The sequence below is a fragment of the Harpegnathos saltator genome, unplaced genomic scaffold, assembly GCF_003227715.2.
Source record: "Harpegnathos saltator strain DR-91 unplaced genomic scaffold, Hsal_v8.6 scaffold240, whole genome shotgun sequence".
Classification (NCBI taxonomy): Eukaryota; Metazoa; Arthropoda; class Insecta; order Hymenoptera; family Formicidae; genus Harpegnathos; species Harpegnathos saltator.
In genome coordinates this window covers 528,829-547,972 of record NW_020230029.1, presented here as the reverse complement: position 1 = coordinate 547,972, position 19,144 = coordinate 528,829, and the positions used below count along the sequence as shown (strand labels likewise).

Genomic DNA, 19,144 nt, shown 5'->3' with positions numbered 1-19,144 from the left:
GGAACGCAAAGATCACGGACGTCAGGGTGCGAAGAGCGCGCGCAATATCGCCGACACCGGCTGATGACTTCCGGTCTCTGGATCTCCTCGATCATCGTCGACGACGTTCACGCGTCTACGAACCGAACATCCGGATTTTCGACGAGAGAGACGACTCGATGGTGGGTAATCAGCCAATGACGAGGATAACGGTACCTGGGGGATCGGTCGCTCCGCCTTTAACAGGTGGCACACGACGGTGGAGAGTTCCTCACTGTCCAGAGTACTAACGACGTGTGACGTCGACGCCTCGGTGCGAGAGGGCTTTTATAGTCGATCGTACCGTCGACGTCGACTCGACTCGACCCGTCTCGACTCAACTCGGCCTTCCTGCTTGCCTGCTTGCCTGGCTAGAGACTCTTGGCCCTATCAACTGATTTGTCGTTACACCTTCCACTCCCGCCGCGAGGGGGCCACCACCCGCTCTCGCACCCTTCGCACCGTTCATTCCACCGGGGTTGGAAGGGGTAGCTTTCGTAAAGTGGATGTGCGATTTCGTTTTATCAGTGCACGGTTGCCCGAAAGCGCCCAGCACCGTTTGCTCGTAGTTCTCGTGATTTCGTCGCCTGATTACGGAGGGACCGAATATTTCTCTTCTCGCCGATAATTTCAAGTGTTTTCTCTTTTTCTTTCGACGGCGTGAAGGGTGGAAGCTAATTTGAATCAGTGGCGGACGTTGATGCATGACCTCGAGAACAGTGATACTTGCGATAACAATAAAATCTTGGTTGAAATCATTTTCGACCGATGTGACGAATAATATGTGAATGAGTGTACTATCTTTGTTTTCCAAAGAAATTTCTAGAAACATCGGAAAGCGATAGCTAATAAGAGAGGGATCCGTGGGAAAAAGAGTAAACACATTAGGAATTGTTAGATCGTGCGACGAATCTACAAAAACATTAAAGCGCGAGAGGAATGTCTCAAAAACACGCGGGCTCCCGTCGCCTTTATAAAAATTTCGCTTGAAATTGCTTTCTCTCTGTGAACCTCGTTACACTTATTATCGCTCTCGTTTCGACGAAACGTTCCTTAACGCGAAGGAAAGCTCGGAGACGCGCCGTGTCCTTCTCGTTATATTTATTTCTCTCGCTATTTTTATTAACCGTTTAACGACGATGTCCTCGCGAGAGGCTGGCCACACAGTAAAGTCATTGCAATTTCCTCCCGACGTATTTTCGCGCCCGTGTACCATGTTTATTCGCGCACGAACGCGCGACTAAACAATGATTATGAAAATGCGGCATCTGCGCGAGCACGAAACTTCCAGTAATGAAGTTAACGGGGGTCATGTTGCAAAGTATCGTTACGTTTAGATATTATTTTCTTGTTCTATTCAGAACCCGATAATAGGAAGCGAGTATTTCGTTTTTGCGCGAGCAGATTTTGCAACTTAAAATATTCCATTATGCGTGTGTATGTCCTTCGAAAAAGAAAAAGAAAGCGAAAGGAACTGAAAGGAAGATATAAATAAATATTATATTTACGCGACGTTACAGCGCGTCGAAAACATAACATGACGATATCTTCCGTTGGTATGTGAAATAGAATAAATATAAACATGAAAGTGCGTGCAATTTTTGCGCACACATATGTATTCTACAATATTTTCTGACTCTTTATAGAGTCCGAATCGTATCGAATAAAACGTTTATATTGCTTTCGTGCGTCGGTTCTGTAAAAACGATACTATTTATCATGAGTCATATAATGGTAATATACACAAATATTTGTAAATTTCTAAATATCTAAATAATAAAATACGACAAAGATATCCGTCGGTACGTAATCTTGCTGGCAAATAAAGATAATAAAAAAATGAAGAAAACAACTAGGCAAGACATCATTATTTAAACATACGCGAAAATCGTTATTGTTGCCGGCGTGTCGTACGAACTAATTATGACATTAATCTGAAGATGAACATTATGAAACTAGTGGACGAGCAGAATTAATTATAACGCGTCGTATAAGTGCAATATATCGCGCGATCGCGCGAGCGAACAAAGAAATTGGAAGAGAGACGTTCGTCTGGCGTCTACGATTCAGCAGGCTAATTCACCGTTAATCCAATGGACGACGATAAGACCCACTTAATGCTACGCCAACGATATATCGTCGAAACCACTCGCCATCATGAAATTCCACCCTAAAGTAATTAAACAGCGCGTCATCGAAGCGCAACTTTATCGTGCATAGTGTCGCCCTGGCTATCTCTGCCATTAGCGTCCTGAACGTTTGTGCCTAAAGCCGTCGATATGGACACCCGAGTATCGATACCGACGACTATACGGTAAGGCAAGGAGTATCGTCGCGCGACGTAAATTCTCCTTCAGCTAGAGGCCCAATGTAATTGTCCGAAACGTCGAATGTGAGAAGGAATAAATTTCACGTGCTCGCTTCGAGATAAAATGGTCTGTCGTTGTTACACGTACATATCGCCAATAAAGTTCATTCTTCAAGAAAAAATTGAGTTCTAATTTTAAATCAATACCGACGAGAATTAAACAACACGTAAGCTCCGCTCGAGTACGCTTTTCCATGTCATGTAAATTCGACAACAACGAGACATACTAGTCGACGTAAACATTATTATTACTTCCCGTTGAGAAAAGCATTTCCACCTGAAAAGTTCTCGACTCGCTATCAACAAGAAATAAAAAGAGAAATAAAAAGTGATTTTCCGAAAAAGAAAAAGAAACAAAAACGAGTGCTTTCACTTGCATATGCCTCAGTTCTGTCGCAAGTACAGATTTTTGTCATCGACAGGACACATCTACACGCTGATTAATGTAAAAAACGAACGCTGACATGCGTGTTGTGCCATCCATATCCGAAAGATCCGCCACATTTCGTGTACGCGTTCGAGAGCACGCACGAACGCGTGGACATGCATAACATCCGGTCTCGAAACGCATCGGTCTGGTAACGACGCGTAATGGGAATGAAGTACAAGTGGATCGATTCGATCGATAGACGCAATCGGTTCGAGATGCGAGAACTGCTTCATAGCCGTGCCCGAATTAATTGTTCCGACGAAGCCGGGTTTCGACGCGGAGGGTAGTCTCCTGATAGATTTTTTTCACCGAAAGCGTAGCTAAACTCGTCCCGGATAAAGTTCCAGATGCATTGGGAAATTTCATTAAACTCATTTAAGATTTAGACACCGAAGAAAGATGTTCTCCCATATGTTCGTGAATGAACGAAACGCGAATTTTATTTCGCGCTTATGTATCACGTGTATCACATCGAAATGCATTTCATCGAAATTATATAACAGTTTCCAGCTGTTCAGAGAGACATTCAGCGTGCGCTTTGCGAAAAAATTAATTAAAAATTCACGCAGTATAAAAAAAGTTATAAAGGTTCGCCGTGCACCATAAAGAAACTGCGTTCCTAGTTAATAATCGGAGTTGTAAAAATGTAGCCAGCCGAGAGATACAAGTGCGGGAAAAAAATTTGCGTTTTCGAGAAACGTATAATCTCCGTGCAGAAAATGTTCGTTTCGTAAAATAATGTAAACAAAAATATGTCTTTTAAAAATATGTATGTGTTGACGTTAAACGAAGTCACTTGATATGCGCAAACATATGTTATACATTCCTCTGTCTCTTCCCCCTTATTTAAATCATTTCGTATAAATCTCTAATCTCTTTACGCTCTGTATCGCTTCTATCTTTCCACTCACAAGAAATGAACCCATTGCCGCCCGTTAACGGAGTGAGATATCAAATAAGGGATACAGTGGGGAGGAAGAGGAATTACAAACGAGCCTCGTCACTACGTATTTGAAATTCACGGAGACATGTCGCGCCGACGATATGTCGGAGGTTAAATCACGTTTGTACTTAACGACGACGTTAGATTCCGACGTGAGCGGCTGTTTTTCCAGCTGTGAAAAGTAAATGGCATTACGCGTGCCAGCATGATTATCGACACACTGTTATTTCGTGTCGCTCACGAGCAGTGTTTAAATGATGACGTATGTAATATATTCGGAAGAAATTGTGATTGCTCGGTCGGCGCCCCTGAAAGTGCGCGACAGTTATAAATGCGAGTACACGCATAAGTACACACAGCGAGAGAGAGAGAGAGAGAGAAAAAGAGAGAACTAGTCGTCCGCCATATAATTACACGTGCTAATGCCGAGTTTAGCGAGAATCGTGGGAGGAAAACATGCTTTCGCAGCGACAGATGGTACTTTCATAATGGGGTCGCTTGAAAAGAGATAAAAGACATCACTTTAGGCAGATTTAGCTAATATAAAATATATAGCTAACATAAAAACCTACACAAACATCGTATCTATCAGACGCAAGAAGCGATGTTTGACTATCGGTGAAATGAAGTGCTGACGATCAACTCAAGTCATGGAATATCGGAGAAGTGATCTTCACGATCCAATTATTGCAAATGCATAGTTAATTATTTGACTGCGTTTTACAACGTACGCTGATACATTATTTTTATTGTGGTCTATATAGCATCAAGATAGCATAAGAGATAATCCACTTATATCCTGATGATAACAAGCGTATATACATATGTGACGATACAAATCGTTCCGGAACAACGAGATTTTCATCGTTTCCCGGCCTTTTAATTCCCGGCCACTGAGAAAATTATTACTGTAAATTACAGTTGCAGATTGCAACTCCCGCGCGATCACATTCCCGTTAATTACGTTAGAGTGCTGACTTGCATTCGGTTTAATGAGGTAAAGACTCGAAATTCTCTGACGTACGAAATTATCTAGACGACGACATATTAAATAACTGACGCGAGCCAATGTCAAACATGAATAAAAATGGTTTGATTCATCATCGTGTCTCCCTTCCAACCCCACGAATAGCCACGTTAATTACTCGATAGAAGTCGGGAAGAAGTTGCGCTTCGGATTTGAATTATAAAGCGTCTACTTTCTCGGATATTGCCGTTATTCATCAGTTGTGGATGGAACAAACAAATTGAAAGGTAGACGTGCGTTTTCTTTCACGACAGGGACACGAATGTTAAATTGGAAGGCCGATCTTGCGATGGGGCGCGACGAGAGTGCAATTATGCAATTGCTTGATTGGACTTTATCAATTCTTATTCGCCACGTACGCGCGCGCAATGACGATTCGTATCGATACTTCACACACAGAGGCTACTCCCTCCTTCGTTTCCCTATCTTACTTTCACGTCGAATAATTATACAAGAAACTAAATTTAGCAGTAGCCAGAAGTAGTATAATAGTAGCGAATTAAATTTGATAAAATTCTATATTAAAGGAAAGAGTGAGACACGCTGCAAGCAGAGTTTGCGCATGCGATAAAGGTTTCACCTTAAAATCAAGCTTTCTTGGTGAAGATAACTATGTTACTAGCGATATAATCTAATTAAAGTTAAAGCGAATGTAACTTTCTCAATTAGTACAACTATCGGCTTACCACTTCGTCGAAACCAGCATTCGATTTGCGTCTTGTTCGGCATCATCCATTTTCCGCTTGTCGAATCACTCCTGAATCGTTCCTTTCCCTGTTATATGTTTTACATTCTGGCTACTGAAAACAAAAATAAAATAAGAAATCTCTTCAGTGGTCAAAGACAAAATCACCGAAAAAGTCACAATATTGATATGCGAAAGATAAAGCGCGATAAGCCGAAAGATATAATTCGAAAGTAGGCTAAAATCGAGTCAGTCTCCCCAAAATATTAAAAAAATCATAATTATATTATTGCTAAATGAACAAATATCCTGAGAATCGCAGAAATATCTTGAAAAACTGTGTGTCGTGTTAGTCGCCATAATTGTCGAAAGACGCAAAGAGGTGGACAAAAACGAATTCAAAGAAATAACCTTAAATATCAATGTTTTCTCTCACCTTAAGCTATGCGTTTCACCAATGATGAAAACTGAGACAAGACCAACTTTCAATGCTGCGAGAATAGAAGAATATATTTGACACGTTGATTATCCCAATTCGTCGTAACTTATCATGAATAAACGTGCAACACATCCTCACCGCCAAAGAAAAATCGTTGAAATCTAAACTCGTGGGAATGCTACCGATTTCAAATGCCGATCGTGAAATTGCGGAAAGGATTCGTGGCGCCCTCGGGTGAGCATCTTTCAAATTAAACGCGCCGCTCACCACGTTGATAACTAAACTTATCCGTCTTTTTCATCGACCCCGTATCGTATATCCTTAGCACGAAATAGACGCATATTTAATATTTGAAAGCAGGAATATCTTGAAGATATTTCAAAGACGTTAAGGCAATTAACATATCTTTTAGACATCTCTGAAATGTCTTTTAAACATTTATGCTATATATAAGTATATTTAACTTTGGAAGCAGCCGGTAATCGATGATTATCTAGTCAGGTAGTGAACATACCGTCACTCGGCTTATGTATTCGAGCCGCCAGATACTTAGATTCGTTGTGACAGATTGGTGATTCACGAAGCGCCTCATCTTTGCGGTGAATAACATTCGTATTTTCGCACGATGCCGATGCTTCGGTCGTATTTTCGATTATTTCGTTAATTACGCTATTGTGATTCCGCGTGTTGTTATTCCAGAACGGTGTTTTATTTTCAATACCGGCAATACAAATATGGCTGAATGCACAGTCTATGAACTATCAGAACTTGAGAGAAAGCAGAAGACAATCGACAGGGCACCTTTTCGAAACTTGTCCATCAATAATACCACAATACTAGACACGATAGAGGGTAGAATGCCCTGCGAGAGATGTTATGCTTCGCGGAAGTACTTTTGCTACCATTGTTACTTGCCAGTTATTGATCAGGTGTACTTTCCACGAGTGAAGGTACGTTGCTATGATTAATATAATTTGGGATTTTTAAATAAAAAGAGAAAGATAATTTATGGTGAGTTCCTTATTTTTGTAATTTTCAGTTGCCCATTAAAATTGACATAGTCAAACACCATCGTGAAATAGCTGGCAAAAGCACAGCTATTCATGCTGTGATACTGGCACCAGAGGATGTGAAAATCTACACATATCCACAAATCCCTGAGATATTAGACAAAGAAAAAGTATGAGAGAGTAATAATATATTTCTTCAGTCTTAGCTAATTCTTGAGAATGCTTGCTAACCTAAGGGATATAATCCCTCAGACTGTTTTAATTTTTCCTAGCAAAATCGCCATAGGAGTGAAGGATCTTTTTAAAAAAGAAGAAGCAGAAGATGAGAGAGGACAAAATTCTACTACAGTCAAGAAGATAAAAAATATGCTTCCCATAAGAAGAGCTATTTTTATTGATAGTACATGGCAGCAAACCAAAGAGATATATAAAGATGCTAGATTACGTGGTATGTGAGAAAAACATTATAGTCATGTATAATTACTGCAACATTTTTCTATCATTTATGCAATGAGACTCAATTTTTGTAGAACTACGCTGTGTGATTTTGAAGTCAAGAATTTCTCAGTTTTGGCGAAATCAGAAGAACTGTCCAAGATGGTATTTAGCTACTATTGAAGCGATTCATCAGTTTTTAGTGGAATTGCATACATGTGCCTTTGGTATAATAGAGAATTATGCTGATTTAGATGATTCAACAGTAAATAGAGAAGAGAGCTTCATAATTCCCAATGAAGAATACTTAGAAACGTATTTAGCAACAGATCTCAGATATAACGGACAGTATGATAATCTTTTATATTTTTTTAAGTATATGTATAATAAGATTCATACCATATATGATCATGATAAATTATTAGCTTACAAAAGGCCACTTTTGTAATTGTTTAATTACTCTTATATAATCTTGTGATAAAAATAACTGATTAAAATAATTTTGTATACAAATTGTTTCTTTTGTATTTGCATATTGGAAATAAAAGCTGAAATTGTTATTTTCCACTGCAAAAAAAATAATAAAGTATTCAAAAATGACATTTTACAAATTTAAAAAATTTATCATACAAGTTGTTTATAATTTCACATAATAAAAGCGATTATTTTAATTCTGTCATTCATATTGTTAGCATCGAGCGACGCGATTACATAACAAGTCATCAATTATAGTCGGTTCTGTCAGAATTTTTTGTCAAAGCATTTCTGTCAAAGTAAAATTCACGTAAAGAATATTTACCATATTCTTATTTATTTCTCAAGGAACATAATCAGATTTTAAGACTGCGATCGCATTCCACTTCATCTTGTCTCCCAATCTCGCATAGCTCGTAAATATTAGTGAAATAAACAATAACAAAAATAACCCACGCCAAAGAGGTACGAAATATCATCGACATGTAAAGAGCAGGAGGAGGAGAAGGATGAGGAGGAGGAGAGTGCACGGCGCACAGAATGTTCCTAAACAAGCGGGAGGCGGCACGCCGCGCAACTCGAACGCGAGCAGTAGCGCGATCTGACGTCACACACACTGCACTTCACCCCGTCCTTCCTCGCGTCCGTTGTGCGCGGCCGTAGCGCTCGCAGCAATCGCGGCCGTCTGCGATGAGTTTAGTTTTGAAAACAAGGGGCCGCCTGCCGCTCGCCATAGCACGTCGTCGTCGTCGTCGCGCTCGCTTCGCGTAGACGAGGCGTTCGGTCAGACGCATCGTGGACGGATCGACCGTGAGTGGATTGCCGGGGATCGTGTCGTGTCGTGTTGTATATGTTTATCGCTCTTCCGTCCTTTCCTGCACACATACGTACATAAATCCGTCCCTCCGTTCACTCACTCACGCTCGTCCGTTCATTCCTTTTTCTCTCTCTCTCTCTCTCTCTCTCTCTCTCTCTCTCTCTCTCTCTCTCTCTTTCTTTCTTTCTCTCTCTCTCTCTCTCTCTCTCCCTCCCTCCTTATCCCACTGTGCCCCCTCATCTGTGTCCCTGTCTCCCTGATCGCCGCCACCTCCCACACTCCCCGCGTAACCCTTCGTGTCTACGTCGAACGAAACGTGACCGATACAAAAAATGGACGCCCTACGGGAGCAGGTGATGATCAATCAGTTCGTGTTGGCCGCGGGATGCGCCAGGGAGCAGGCGAAGCAATTGCTACAAGCGGCGCATTGGCAATTTGAGGTAAGAAAACAAGACGGACAACGAGAAAGAGAGAGAGAAATTATATATATGTGTGTATGTGTGTGTGTGTATATATACGTGTATGTATGTGTGCAACGAAGGAAAAGACGAAGAACGAGAATGAGAGAAAAACAGGACGAAAGAGTGCAGGTCTTTAGCGATCTAACGCACACACATACGTGGCAACATAATAAAGCGCGTGATACACTCTCTCGCCTGGACGCCGCTACGTAAACAAAGCGATGAAAATGGCCGATCACCATCCGCCGCTGGCTCCGCTCTATTTGACTATTTTCCTACGTCGTTCGTTCGTGAATCGGCGAGATAACGTGATAATTCGTTGCGGTTCAGCGAGCACTCATGGCCTCCCCAAATCGATGTCGATTTCGACGACGTCGTCGTCGTCGTCGAGCAACATCGCGACGTCGCCGTCGCCGCTGCCGCATTCGACGTCAAGTGAGCACGCGGCGTAGCCGCTCCTGTTCGTTTCATTCATAAAAATCGTAATCGTCGTAACTCATAACGCAACGCGTTAATAGCCGCGCTTAAATCTCCGTGCCGTTTTCCCGTGCGCGATGTGAAAAGAAGACCGTTGTCTAATCGTGGAAGTATTCGTAACACGTAATCTCGTGTTACGTCGCATTACCTTATCAGATCACCAGCGCCACAATCGCGGTAAACCATAACGCATCGTGCGAAACTGCGAATGTAAATAATAGTGCCGTGCATGCGTATGTCCTTACCGTCATCGTCGTCGTCGTCGACGGTTATCGGTTTCATTGTGCGGTGCGAACGGTGTACTCTTGCCGGCGCGATTTCGCCGCGTTCGATTTCCGATGTGGCCGGCCACGCGAAACCGGCCTTTAGGCCTATTGCCGTTTTGTTTGTCGCAAATAGATATAGGAATGCCGTTGCGAGAGAGATATATAAGGCTGCTTCTTATATAATATATATCATGAATAATTATGAGAATGTGTACAGTGGGATAGGGAGAAAGGAAAAGATAACGCGCTACGACGGCCTCATGCATCATCATGATCTGAACTCGTGGAATCTTTTTGTGCGCTTTGACCACAATGTAAACAATGCGGCAACGTGTATTTATATACACGCATGGAACGTGTACGCCTGTCTCACCTTCTTCGTAGCGCGATATGTAGCGCTTCGTAACCGATGGATGGATGGATGGATATATCCAATAAAGTAACGATTTTACAACAAAGACAGACACCTAAACTAACAATTTAGAATAAACTTTATTCGCGGTTTTCTCTTATTCGGATAATAACGTTTGCTGAGAAAAAGGAGAGAATGATGAAGATTAAAGAATCACGGGTCTAGGAAATTAAAATATTGGCGTTGGCCTTTCTTTTTTTATGTATTTTTTTTTTATCTGTCTCGCGCGTACCAGGCAATCTCGCGATCTCTCTTGTTCCTTTATACTTTTATCTCGCTTCTCGAATAGAAAGTGCAAGTAAATACAACTGAAAAGAAAACGTACACAGTAGTAAACCCACCTTCGCTCGTTTGTTATCCCTGCTACAGCGCGTCTCTCCGCCCGACCGAAATACGAAACGCGTTCCTATGTCGTGCCGACCTATTACATTCTTATGTTAATACTTATGTCAATGTATCCGAATCGTGTGTCACCGCGTTTGAATTAAACGCCGCCGGTTGAATGTCAGCGCAACAGTGTTGCGTAACACGCGTTTACCTTGTTACAATAAAACAAGTATCGAACTGTTTCGTCGTCGATGTTTTGCCGCCTGTAATTCATGCGACGCCGCATTATGAGAGAGTTTAAGTTATTCTTATCGGTTATTATCGAGCGAATATCAGCGTATCGATAAATAATTACATCCCGGAAAAAAAGAAAACAGGATATATAAATGCAAATGCAGAATGCAGATATCTCTTTAATCGCTGCGTGACACAGATAATTTATTGTGACTTAATATCGATAAAGATACATTATACACACAAGTCTGTTTACTCGAGCCGTGTTCAATTACTCTCGACCGCTGATTTACGCGTAAAATACCAAGATTTCCTCCTAGCCGAGATCGTCCTAGCGTTCGATCTAATAAAGATCTAACAAAGCTTGCTGATTCGGGCGACTTGTTCGTACATATGTAAACAATCCATCCTGATAATCACCAATAATCGGTGAACTGTTAATACTAAACGCTCTCATGTGTTATGGCGGTTATCAGCGATTATCGATATTGGTTCTCGCGAGCGTATATATGTGTATGTATAGATATTCGATACGGGCTGAGCATAAGCATTGGATATCAATACTGTTAAACAACACGGTAAAGAAGCAACTCTCGCATACAGGACGTTCGAAAGGTTACGACAGGCGCATTAGTGACACATTTGGCAGAGAGAGAGGGGGAGAGAGAGAGAGAGAGAGAGAGAGAGAGTTGTCTGGTTTAACTCGATTACGTCGTCGTGCGCGTTGTTCCTAATCATAGACGACTCATACACGGTCCATTGTATTCCATCAAGGTCGGTTTACCGAGCTTGCGGATATGAAAACGATATCGATATTATGCGTTGCAATATTTAAGGAGAGAGTCACACACAGAAAGTCGTTTCCAAGGCTATTTTTACGCTTTAATTTTTCTAACAGGAACGGTAAGGACTTGAAATTTTTACAGTGTATTCATTAATGTTCAAAGTATAAAATAAATTTTATTGAATCACAGGAACCGATCCAATTTGTAATTATAGATAAAATGCAGTCATCCGTTTGCGAGCTCTATGTTTGCTGTCGACATAATCCCGAGCCTCTCACTACTCTGAAACCAAAAAATGAGAAAGATTTTTAAAATATACGGTTGCTATTATAGCGCCCGTACCAAAATGAAGGCAGTGAAGTCAAGTTTGAAAAAATAATGACTGTACAAAAAAAAGTATCAAAAATGAAACTTTTTCAACTTCATGTTTAATCATGTTTAAAAAAATGAATAAAATAAAATGTAACTGTTCAAGTTATTCGGTTCAGCAGTTTTTGCCTGATCGTGTCGACAGTTTAAGAAAACGGTGTTTCCAGATAAACGCGTTTAAAGTTTTATGTGCGCTTTCCATATAGATAGCATCAGATTTATTTTATACTTTGAACATTAAGGAATACACCGTGAAAAATTCAAATTCGTTGATCCTACCGTTTCTGTTAAAAAAATTCGTAAAAATAGCCTTGAAAACGGCCTGCTCCGTTTATATCCGGATACATATTGCGTTCTTCCGATATATAAGATATATCTACGTTTTTTACATCGATCTCCGTTGAGGATGCAAAATTTCCTCCGCAGCTGCAAAATCGATGTACGGTTGAATCGATGAAATATGTACGGTTTCCGTAGCGGAGATTTTCTTACACCTTATTTGCGTGGTCGCAGTGATCGCGCGAGAGTAGGAGCGCGCACGCGAACTCGTTTCTAATCGAGCAATTTTAACAAGCGTGCTTTCTCTCTTTGCAGACCGCTCTCAGCATTTTCTTCCAAGAGGCGGCGATACCTTCGTGCGCGCAAGGAGCCGGCACCCATTTCGGCCAAGTAAGTTTACTTCCGGCATTATTACCGCCGTTACGAAACACGTAACGCGCAGAGCGCGCGTTTATATCCGCGGCCGCCGCGCAATCGATGAGTTCTATTTTTGCGCGTTAGTGAGTGAGTAAGTGATGAGTCGTCGTCGTCGTCGTCGTCGTCGTCGTCGTCGTCGTCTTCGTCTCTCCGCTCCGTCTCTCTTCTTCTTGTTCTTGTTCCTCTTCTTCTTCTTCTTCTTCTTCTTCTTTGCAGACGTGAGAAGGGAAGTCAGGACCTAGGGAAACGACGGGACGAAGTCGCCGTCGGTGGATCTGTCGTCTCGAGAGCGTCATATCAAGAAAGATGTATAACGCCTGATGTATAACGCGAGATGATCGCTCGTGAGTCCGAGACGCAACGGGACAGTCCAAAAGTACGATATCATCCCGGTCGTTTTTCTCATTCTCGAGCCGCACGTAATCTGACGTAAGGCGTGGAGTCGCGTACTAAACTTTCGGCGAACCCGGCGAGCGGCATGCGTGGGCTATCGTGTATGTTCTCATCCTCTATTGATTATTCAAAAGTAGGTTCCGCGCGGAGAGAGATCGGAGTGAATAGAGACCAGCAGAGGCGGCGGCCGGTCTTCAGAATCTATCCTCGTCGTCGTCGTTGTTATCGTCGTCATTCGTTCTTCCGTTTGTTTCCGTTGCCGGCGAGATTCATGAAATCACTTCTTTCAACGACCCGGTGTGGCCGCACTCGTGTCCTAATGCGCATATAGCATAACGGGAGGAGTATACGGGAGAAAATCGATCGCAGCGCGTGTCTGACCTTCACGCGTGCTTTCCACCCCTTCCGCAACTATTTATGTAACGTCGTGTTGTGTCTGATTAATTATTCGCTCTCGCGTGCGCTGCGACCAGCGGAGAAGCCTGCTCGCTCTCATTCTCTCTCTCTCTCTCTCTCTCTCTCTCTCTCTCTCTCTCTCTCTCTCTCTCTCTCTCTCTCTCTCTCTCTCTCTCTCTCACTCTCTCTTTCTCTCTCTCTCTCTCTCTCTCTCTCTCTCTCTCTCTTCTTTCTCTCTCTCTCTCTCTCTCTCTTCGTCCCGCTTTTTGTAATTTCAGGATCGTCATGGACAAGGTCGACGTGTGTGTATAACGTCCGTGACGCTGCTTCTTTAGTCCGACGCGACGTTCGAATTCGGACGGACGAACACGTCCGGGAGGGAATTCGATTATTTCTCATTCGCTCGCTGCTGCTCTCTTCGATTCCGACTCCGACTCTGACTTCGACTCCGGAGAGAAGAGCCGCACGTGAATCCGCGATTTATCGTGGTTTATTCCGGCGAATACCGAGCGACCCGACCAATCTGCCATTGAGCTCTCTCCGCGTGCGTTACTTGCCTTTTTGCACGCGTGATCTGGCTTGTGATCAGGCTGCGAGAGAAGATCCGACGTTCTATACGAAGCGTCCGGTAATAGACGCACGTGGTGGCGACGTTCCTTGTCGGAAACTAAAACGATCTGTCCTGCGGAGAGAAACGCTTGAGACGCGAATAGTTCTCGGCCGACTGTGGGATGCCGATCGAACGGAAGTTGTTAACGCGATACGAAGGATGCAGGAATTTATAAACGGGCTCCTGCGTGTTATTCTCTTTGGCTAATCTTATCTCGGTTTGCGTTTTGCAAAACGCGGAAAAACACGGCGGTGGCCGTTTCTCGATGGAACGTCTCTCAACGTCTCTCATGGAAAAATTGCGCGCGAGTTTTCGCCAAGGAAAATAACGTTCCGTTCACCAAATGCAACGATTATAACACTCTGTCTGTATGTCTCAGCTTCGACATTCTCTGGCGAAGTTTACCGCTCCCCGTTGCCGCTGCCGTTTGCCGCATTCTAGCTCTCGAGCGTGTTTTCTTTCTCTGGTTTCTAAGGCGGGCTCGCCAGGCTAAATGAAAAGCGAGAAAGTGGGTCAATGTCAATGATTTTTTTCGAGCGTAACGACGCGCCTCGTAATTCATAACGAGGAAACCTCTACGTTACAGCGAGGTATTTACAAAGCAGATTTATCGAACTTGATTGATCGAGTTGAGTTACGAAATGAATCTTCCGTCTCTTTCTCTCTCTCTCTCTCTCTCTCTCTCTCTCTCTCTCTCTCTCTCTCTCTCTCTCTCTCTCTCTCTCTCTCTCTCTCGTTCGAACTCGTTTTCATACTTATACTAAAGAACTTTGTATCAAAACCTAATTTGACGATATCTATTTTTGTTATTAATGATGACAATGTTCAATTCTCATTAGGCGGATTTCTCACGAGTATTTCCTCGCACAAAGCTTGATCGAGCGGACACGATCGAGCGCATAATAGATAGTCGGAAATTCGTTTTGAATGAACGCAAGGTCGAGCCGTGGAAACCGGTTCGAAAGGTCCCGGTTGTAAAGGGCTCGCGTCGCTCGTATGGCGCCGGTAGCAGGTGTCAATAGCGGTATTTCGTGCTATCGTGTTTACGACGTTTATCGGCGTCTTGCGACGTGTGCGTGAAGAGAAAAAAAGAACATTGAATAACAACAACAATCCGATAAGACATTGCACGTAGCGATTGCTAAAAATATATACAGAGAACATATTAGTGCGTTATCGTGAAATAACGTTTCTTCTTTCTTTTCTTTCTTTTTTTTGTCTTGTCTTTTTGTGATATACATCGTCGACGAACATCGTCGATGCGTAATTTGCAAGATGATCGTGCTGGATTATCGCGCGTCCCGCTCGTCGGACGAAGGGCGAGGATGGTGTTCTCACGACAGGATACACACAGGAGAGCCGCCGCCGCCGCCGTCACTGACAGACGGAGAAACAGTCGTCGAGCGCGTTACTATTCTCGGTCGGCGGCGGCGGCGGCGGCACATTCCGATAAGTCGTGTGCCAAATCCCGGTCGCAGACTGGACACGCGCCGCGACAACACCATCACCTTCTATACGCACACGGTTTCTTTTTTTATGACTCTTGCGGTATCGCTACGGTATAAGGAACAAGTCACGACGCCATTGGTTTCTATGTGTGGTCGCGCGCGTGTGTGTGCAAATCCCGGCTTTATTCGCACCTGTCTTCGGTGGTCGATTCCTTGTAATCTTCAGATCTTCCCTCGCCTCGCATTCGTACGCAATCCATGGGAATGAAGGTATCAAAATTTCAAGCGAAACGATCCCCGATCGTTATCTCAGCGTTCATCGATAAATCTCTTTCGCATGAGCGTTTCATTCACAAGAGCGAAGGTGCCACGAAATCCGTTTTATGGTAGACCGTACATCGACAGTGCAGTAATGGAGAGTGCTATTATCGCTATTTAATTACCCGCTTATCGTCGGTGAGTTATCGCGCTGCTGCTTGTTGTGTCACGCTAATACACATGTGCGCCCGCGTGTATTGTTTGGTCGTTGCCTTTGTCGTCGTCGTATTCGTTTACCTGGTGGCCTAGACATCACGTGCGGCAGCAGGTTCGACGACCTCGCTACATCGTTACCTAACAGTCGCCTCTCGATCTAGCGTATCCAGCCGATTTCCGTCAGCTCATCGACGTGACGAACTTTTCCCCGCGGTATTAATCTTTCCTCAACTCTCGACCAACGTTTCTTCTCTTCGTACTTTCCGCCTGAAATATCATTCAACTTGGAGGAAATAAGATTACCCCAGAAATGAGATTGCCGCATGTAATTATAAAGGGCAATGATGAAGCTCTATATTTAAAAATTTAAATACTTTTGAGGCTGATTGAAAGATTAGGAGATTAAAAAAAAAGAAAAAGAGACGCGATCGACAACCGACGTCTCCTATCTCGTCGTTTTCATACGAGATAAAAAAGATTATTTCATGATTATAAGAGTGATTTCTTGCATTTTTTTACAGATTACGCCATGCAACACGCCAGCCACTCCGCCGAATTTTCCGGACGCTCTGCTGGCATTTTCGAAAATGTCAGCCGGTGACAAAACTCCTTCTGGTAAGTACATTGATTGTAACGTTAATATGTGAAAGCGACTGTAGAAGATCGACGAAATGTGTGTACGTATATATGTCGTGAGAGCTCTCTCAAATGTGATATCAATATTGTAGGTATGTCACCGAGCCAGAACGGATTGCAAACGAACTCGGCGACGTCTGTGGCGGCAGGCATGCAGCACCATGCCGCCGCTGGCCGTTGTAGCGTATCTGGAAACACGCAACAACAAACGACGCAGCCCCAGCAGCAGTTCGGCTTGGGAGAGCCGCAGAGATAAAAGTGACCTGGTCCTAGTCGGCGATGCGCGAGCACGAAACCACGTAGTAGACGCGCGCGATAATATTTCCGAGGGGAGAGTCGCGCGTTCCGATACAGCGAGATGAAATACTAAGGAGGAGAGAAACGTACACACACGAAAGAAGGAAGAACGGCTGAAGAGACGGAAGAGGAGGAGACGACGCGCCGAGTCGCATGACTCGTTCTTTGAGGAGAGACGCGTCGTTTCCCAGAGAAGGAGAGGACGAAAGAAAAAAAAGAGCGTGTCCGCGAAAAGACATCTCTATGAATTGAAGACTACTACGTTAGCCACGCACAATAATAACGACGTTTGTAGTGTGCATGTCCACTATCTGTGCATGTATGTGTGCATCATGTATGTACGAACGCGCGATAGTATCCAAGTGTCGATTTTCTTCTATGACGATGACAACGACGACGACGATGACAATGATGATGATGATGATGATGATGCCGCCGCCGCCGCCGCCTGTCGTTCAACGCGATGACATATGTGTCTCGATCGCTGTTTATTTCCTCCTCGGCTACCTCGAGAGACAATACAGAGAAGGACTACGGATGACACGGACATCGCAGTGGTTCGCTATACATAGTTTATCCGGTAAAAGCACTTGAGAGGCGAGAGACAGGGGATGAAGATCACTTTACAGAATCGTCGAAATCTGTTTTGTCCCTCAGTCTCCGTCCTCCGTTTCGGATTTTCTCGCCTTCTCTCATTGAAATGTAGATCCAAAAAGTCGGTCGAAGAACGAAGACACATCGAGGTATCCCTGTGAAAATGATTGGCCGTTGAATATACGGCTGTTCTATTCTGCGATCCGACTTGTAATCCCTTGTCGCTATGCTAAACATACGACTGATTCTCCAGGATTTGCTGTGCCACAAACACATACACGCATACATACGCACACACGTATACATGTCCTTCGTTTTCGGATCGAGTGTGACAAACTTTTGCTATCACTTCCACGCTACAGTACAAAAGAGCTCCGCTACTACGCGAGGCATGTACACACACGCGCGCGCGCGCGCGCACGTGTGTGTGTGTATACACGTATAGTTTTCTTTTAATTTTCTTATCTCATTTTTGGAAATGATTGTAGTATTCTTTTCTCTCGCGGAGGATGATAGCAAAGTGCGCTTATTTTGCACGCAAAATATATCGCAAATAACCCGCTCTGTTGCTGCTGCATTACTCGGAAAGAGTATTCATTCGCTACCATAATGCTTGCTTAGTCTGTTTCAATTAATTATTCATCTGTTTGCTGTTTACTTATATAACAATGCTCGCGGCAGGTGCATTATTATTGTTGATACGTTGAACGAATTTCGTTTTCGTACGTAGAAACGTATGTATTTTGATGGTATAAAATATACGAGGCTAAATATAATTAAACGGAGATCTTTATCGTGTAAAAATTTGTAAAAAGATTCCCCTTGAATTATATAACGTTTATCTAAGAGTTTTACATACTAATAATTGAGATCCGAGAGATTGCGTGAATAAAAAAAAATAAATGAACAACAGAGAGAAAAAAAAGAAAGAAAGATGTACTCATCGAAAATAATATACCCGGTGTCTCTTTCCTCGTTCCCACTATCGTGACGAATAGCGAAGACTTCTCAGTTGAATTAATGTATATTTCATCGAGACTAGTTGCGATAATATACACATATTGACATATGCGCGACTAGAGAATATGAGCTACCTGTTTTACGTAAACTAGACTTCTTTACGATGTTCACAAACACTCGTCTGGCAGCTGACGATACAATTCTACCTGAAACAGTATATCGAATCGCTCCATATCGTTCGTTATATTTATCCTAACATAGACAAGCAGTCATTTGTTACTACAGATATTTGTACTTGTTTCTATATATTTATGTTACGTAGCAGTGAATTTTTTTACACTTCTTTAACGTTGGGTGTTTCCTGTAATAAGTGGTATAGAGATTGTTTTCTTTCTCTTCACTGACGTCTGACGTTTGTAAAGTGTTTTTAAACAGTATGATGTCCGATCTTTTCATACGTAGTCGTAATAATAGTCTCGAAGGGAGTTGATAAGGGTCATGAGAGTCCAAACTGGACTCTTCTTACTTTACGATCATGCAATAGTTCCAGATTATCCAGATGTCGCATACAGCTTCGTCATTGTGAAATCGTTTTTATGTAAATAATAGTAGATATTAAGTATAAGGAAAATACTTTATGAGTATGAGATATTTTTTCCACGC

At 42.9% G+C, this 19,144-nt stretch overlaps 2 protein-coding genes across 3 annotated transcripts; both read left to right on the top strand.

Annotated features, from left to right (window-relative positions):
- The first annotated feature begins 6,379 nt into the window (after positions 1-6,379).
- LOC105192063 (DTW domain-containing protein 1) lies at positions 6,380-7,837 on the top strand. Of its 2 annotated transcripts, XM_011155938.3 has the most exons (5): positions 6,380-6,509; positions 6,610-6,860; positions 6,950-7,090; positions 7,173-7,368; positions 7,451-7,837. In XM_011155938.3, the coding sequence occupies exons 2-5, from the start codon at positions 6,645-6,647 to the stop codon at positions 7,801-7,803; spliced, it is 906 nt and encodes a 301-aa protein (XP_011154240.1). In that variant the 5' UTR covers positions 6,380-6,509; positions 6,610-6,644; the 3' UTR covers positions 7,804-7,837. The 2 variants fall into 2 exon arrangements, with proteins under 2 accessions (XP_011154240.1, XP_025154617.1); XM_025298832.1 differs by lacking the exon at positions 6,380-6,509 and having other exon boundaries at positions 6,516-6,860.
- A 612-nt stretch (positions 7,838-8,449) lies between these two features.
- LOC105192064 (UBA-like domain-containing protein 2) lies at positions 8,450-18,574 on the top strand. The gene is made up of 4 exons (XM_011155939.3): positions 8,450-9,086; positions 12,572-12,646; positions 16,516-16,609; positions 16,723-18,574. The coding sequence occupies exons 1-4, from the start codon at positions 8,979-8,981 to the stop codon at positions 16,884-16,886; spliced, it is 441 nt and encodes a 146-aa protein (XP_011154241.1). The 5' UTR covers positions 8,450-8,978; the 3' UTR covers positions 16,887-18,574.
- Positions 18,575-19,144: the final 570 nt, after the last annotated feature.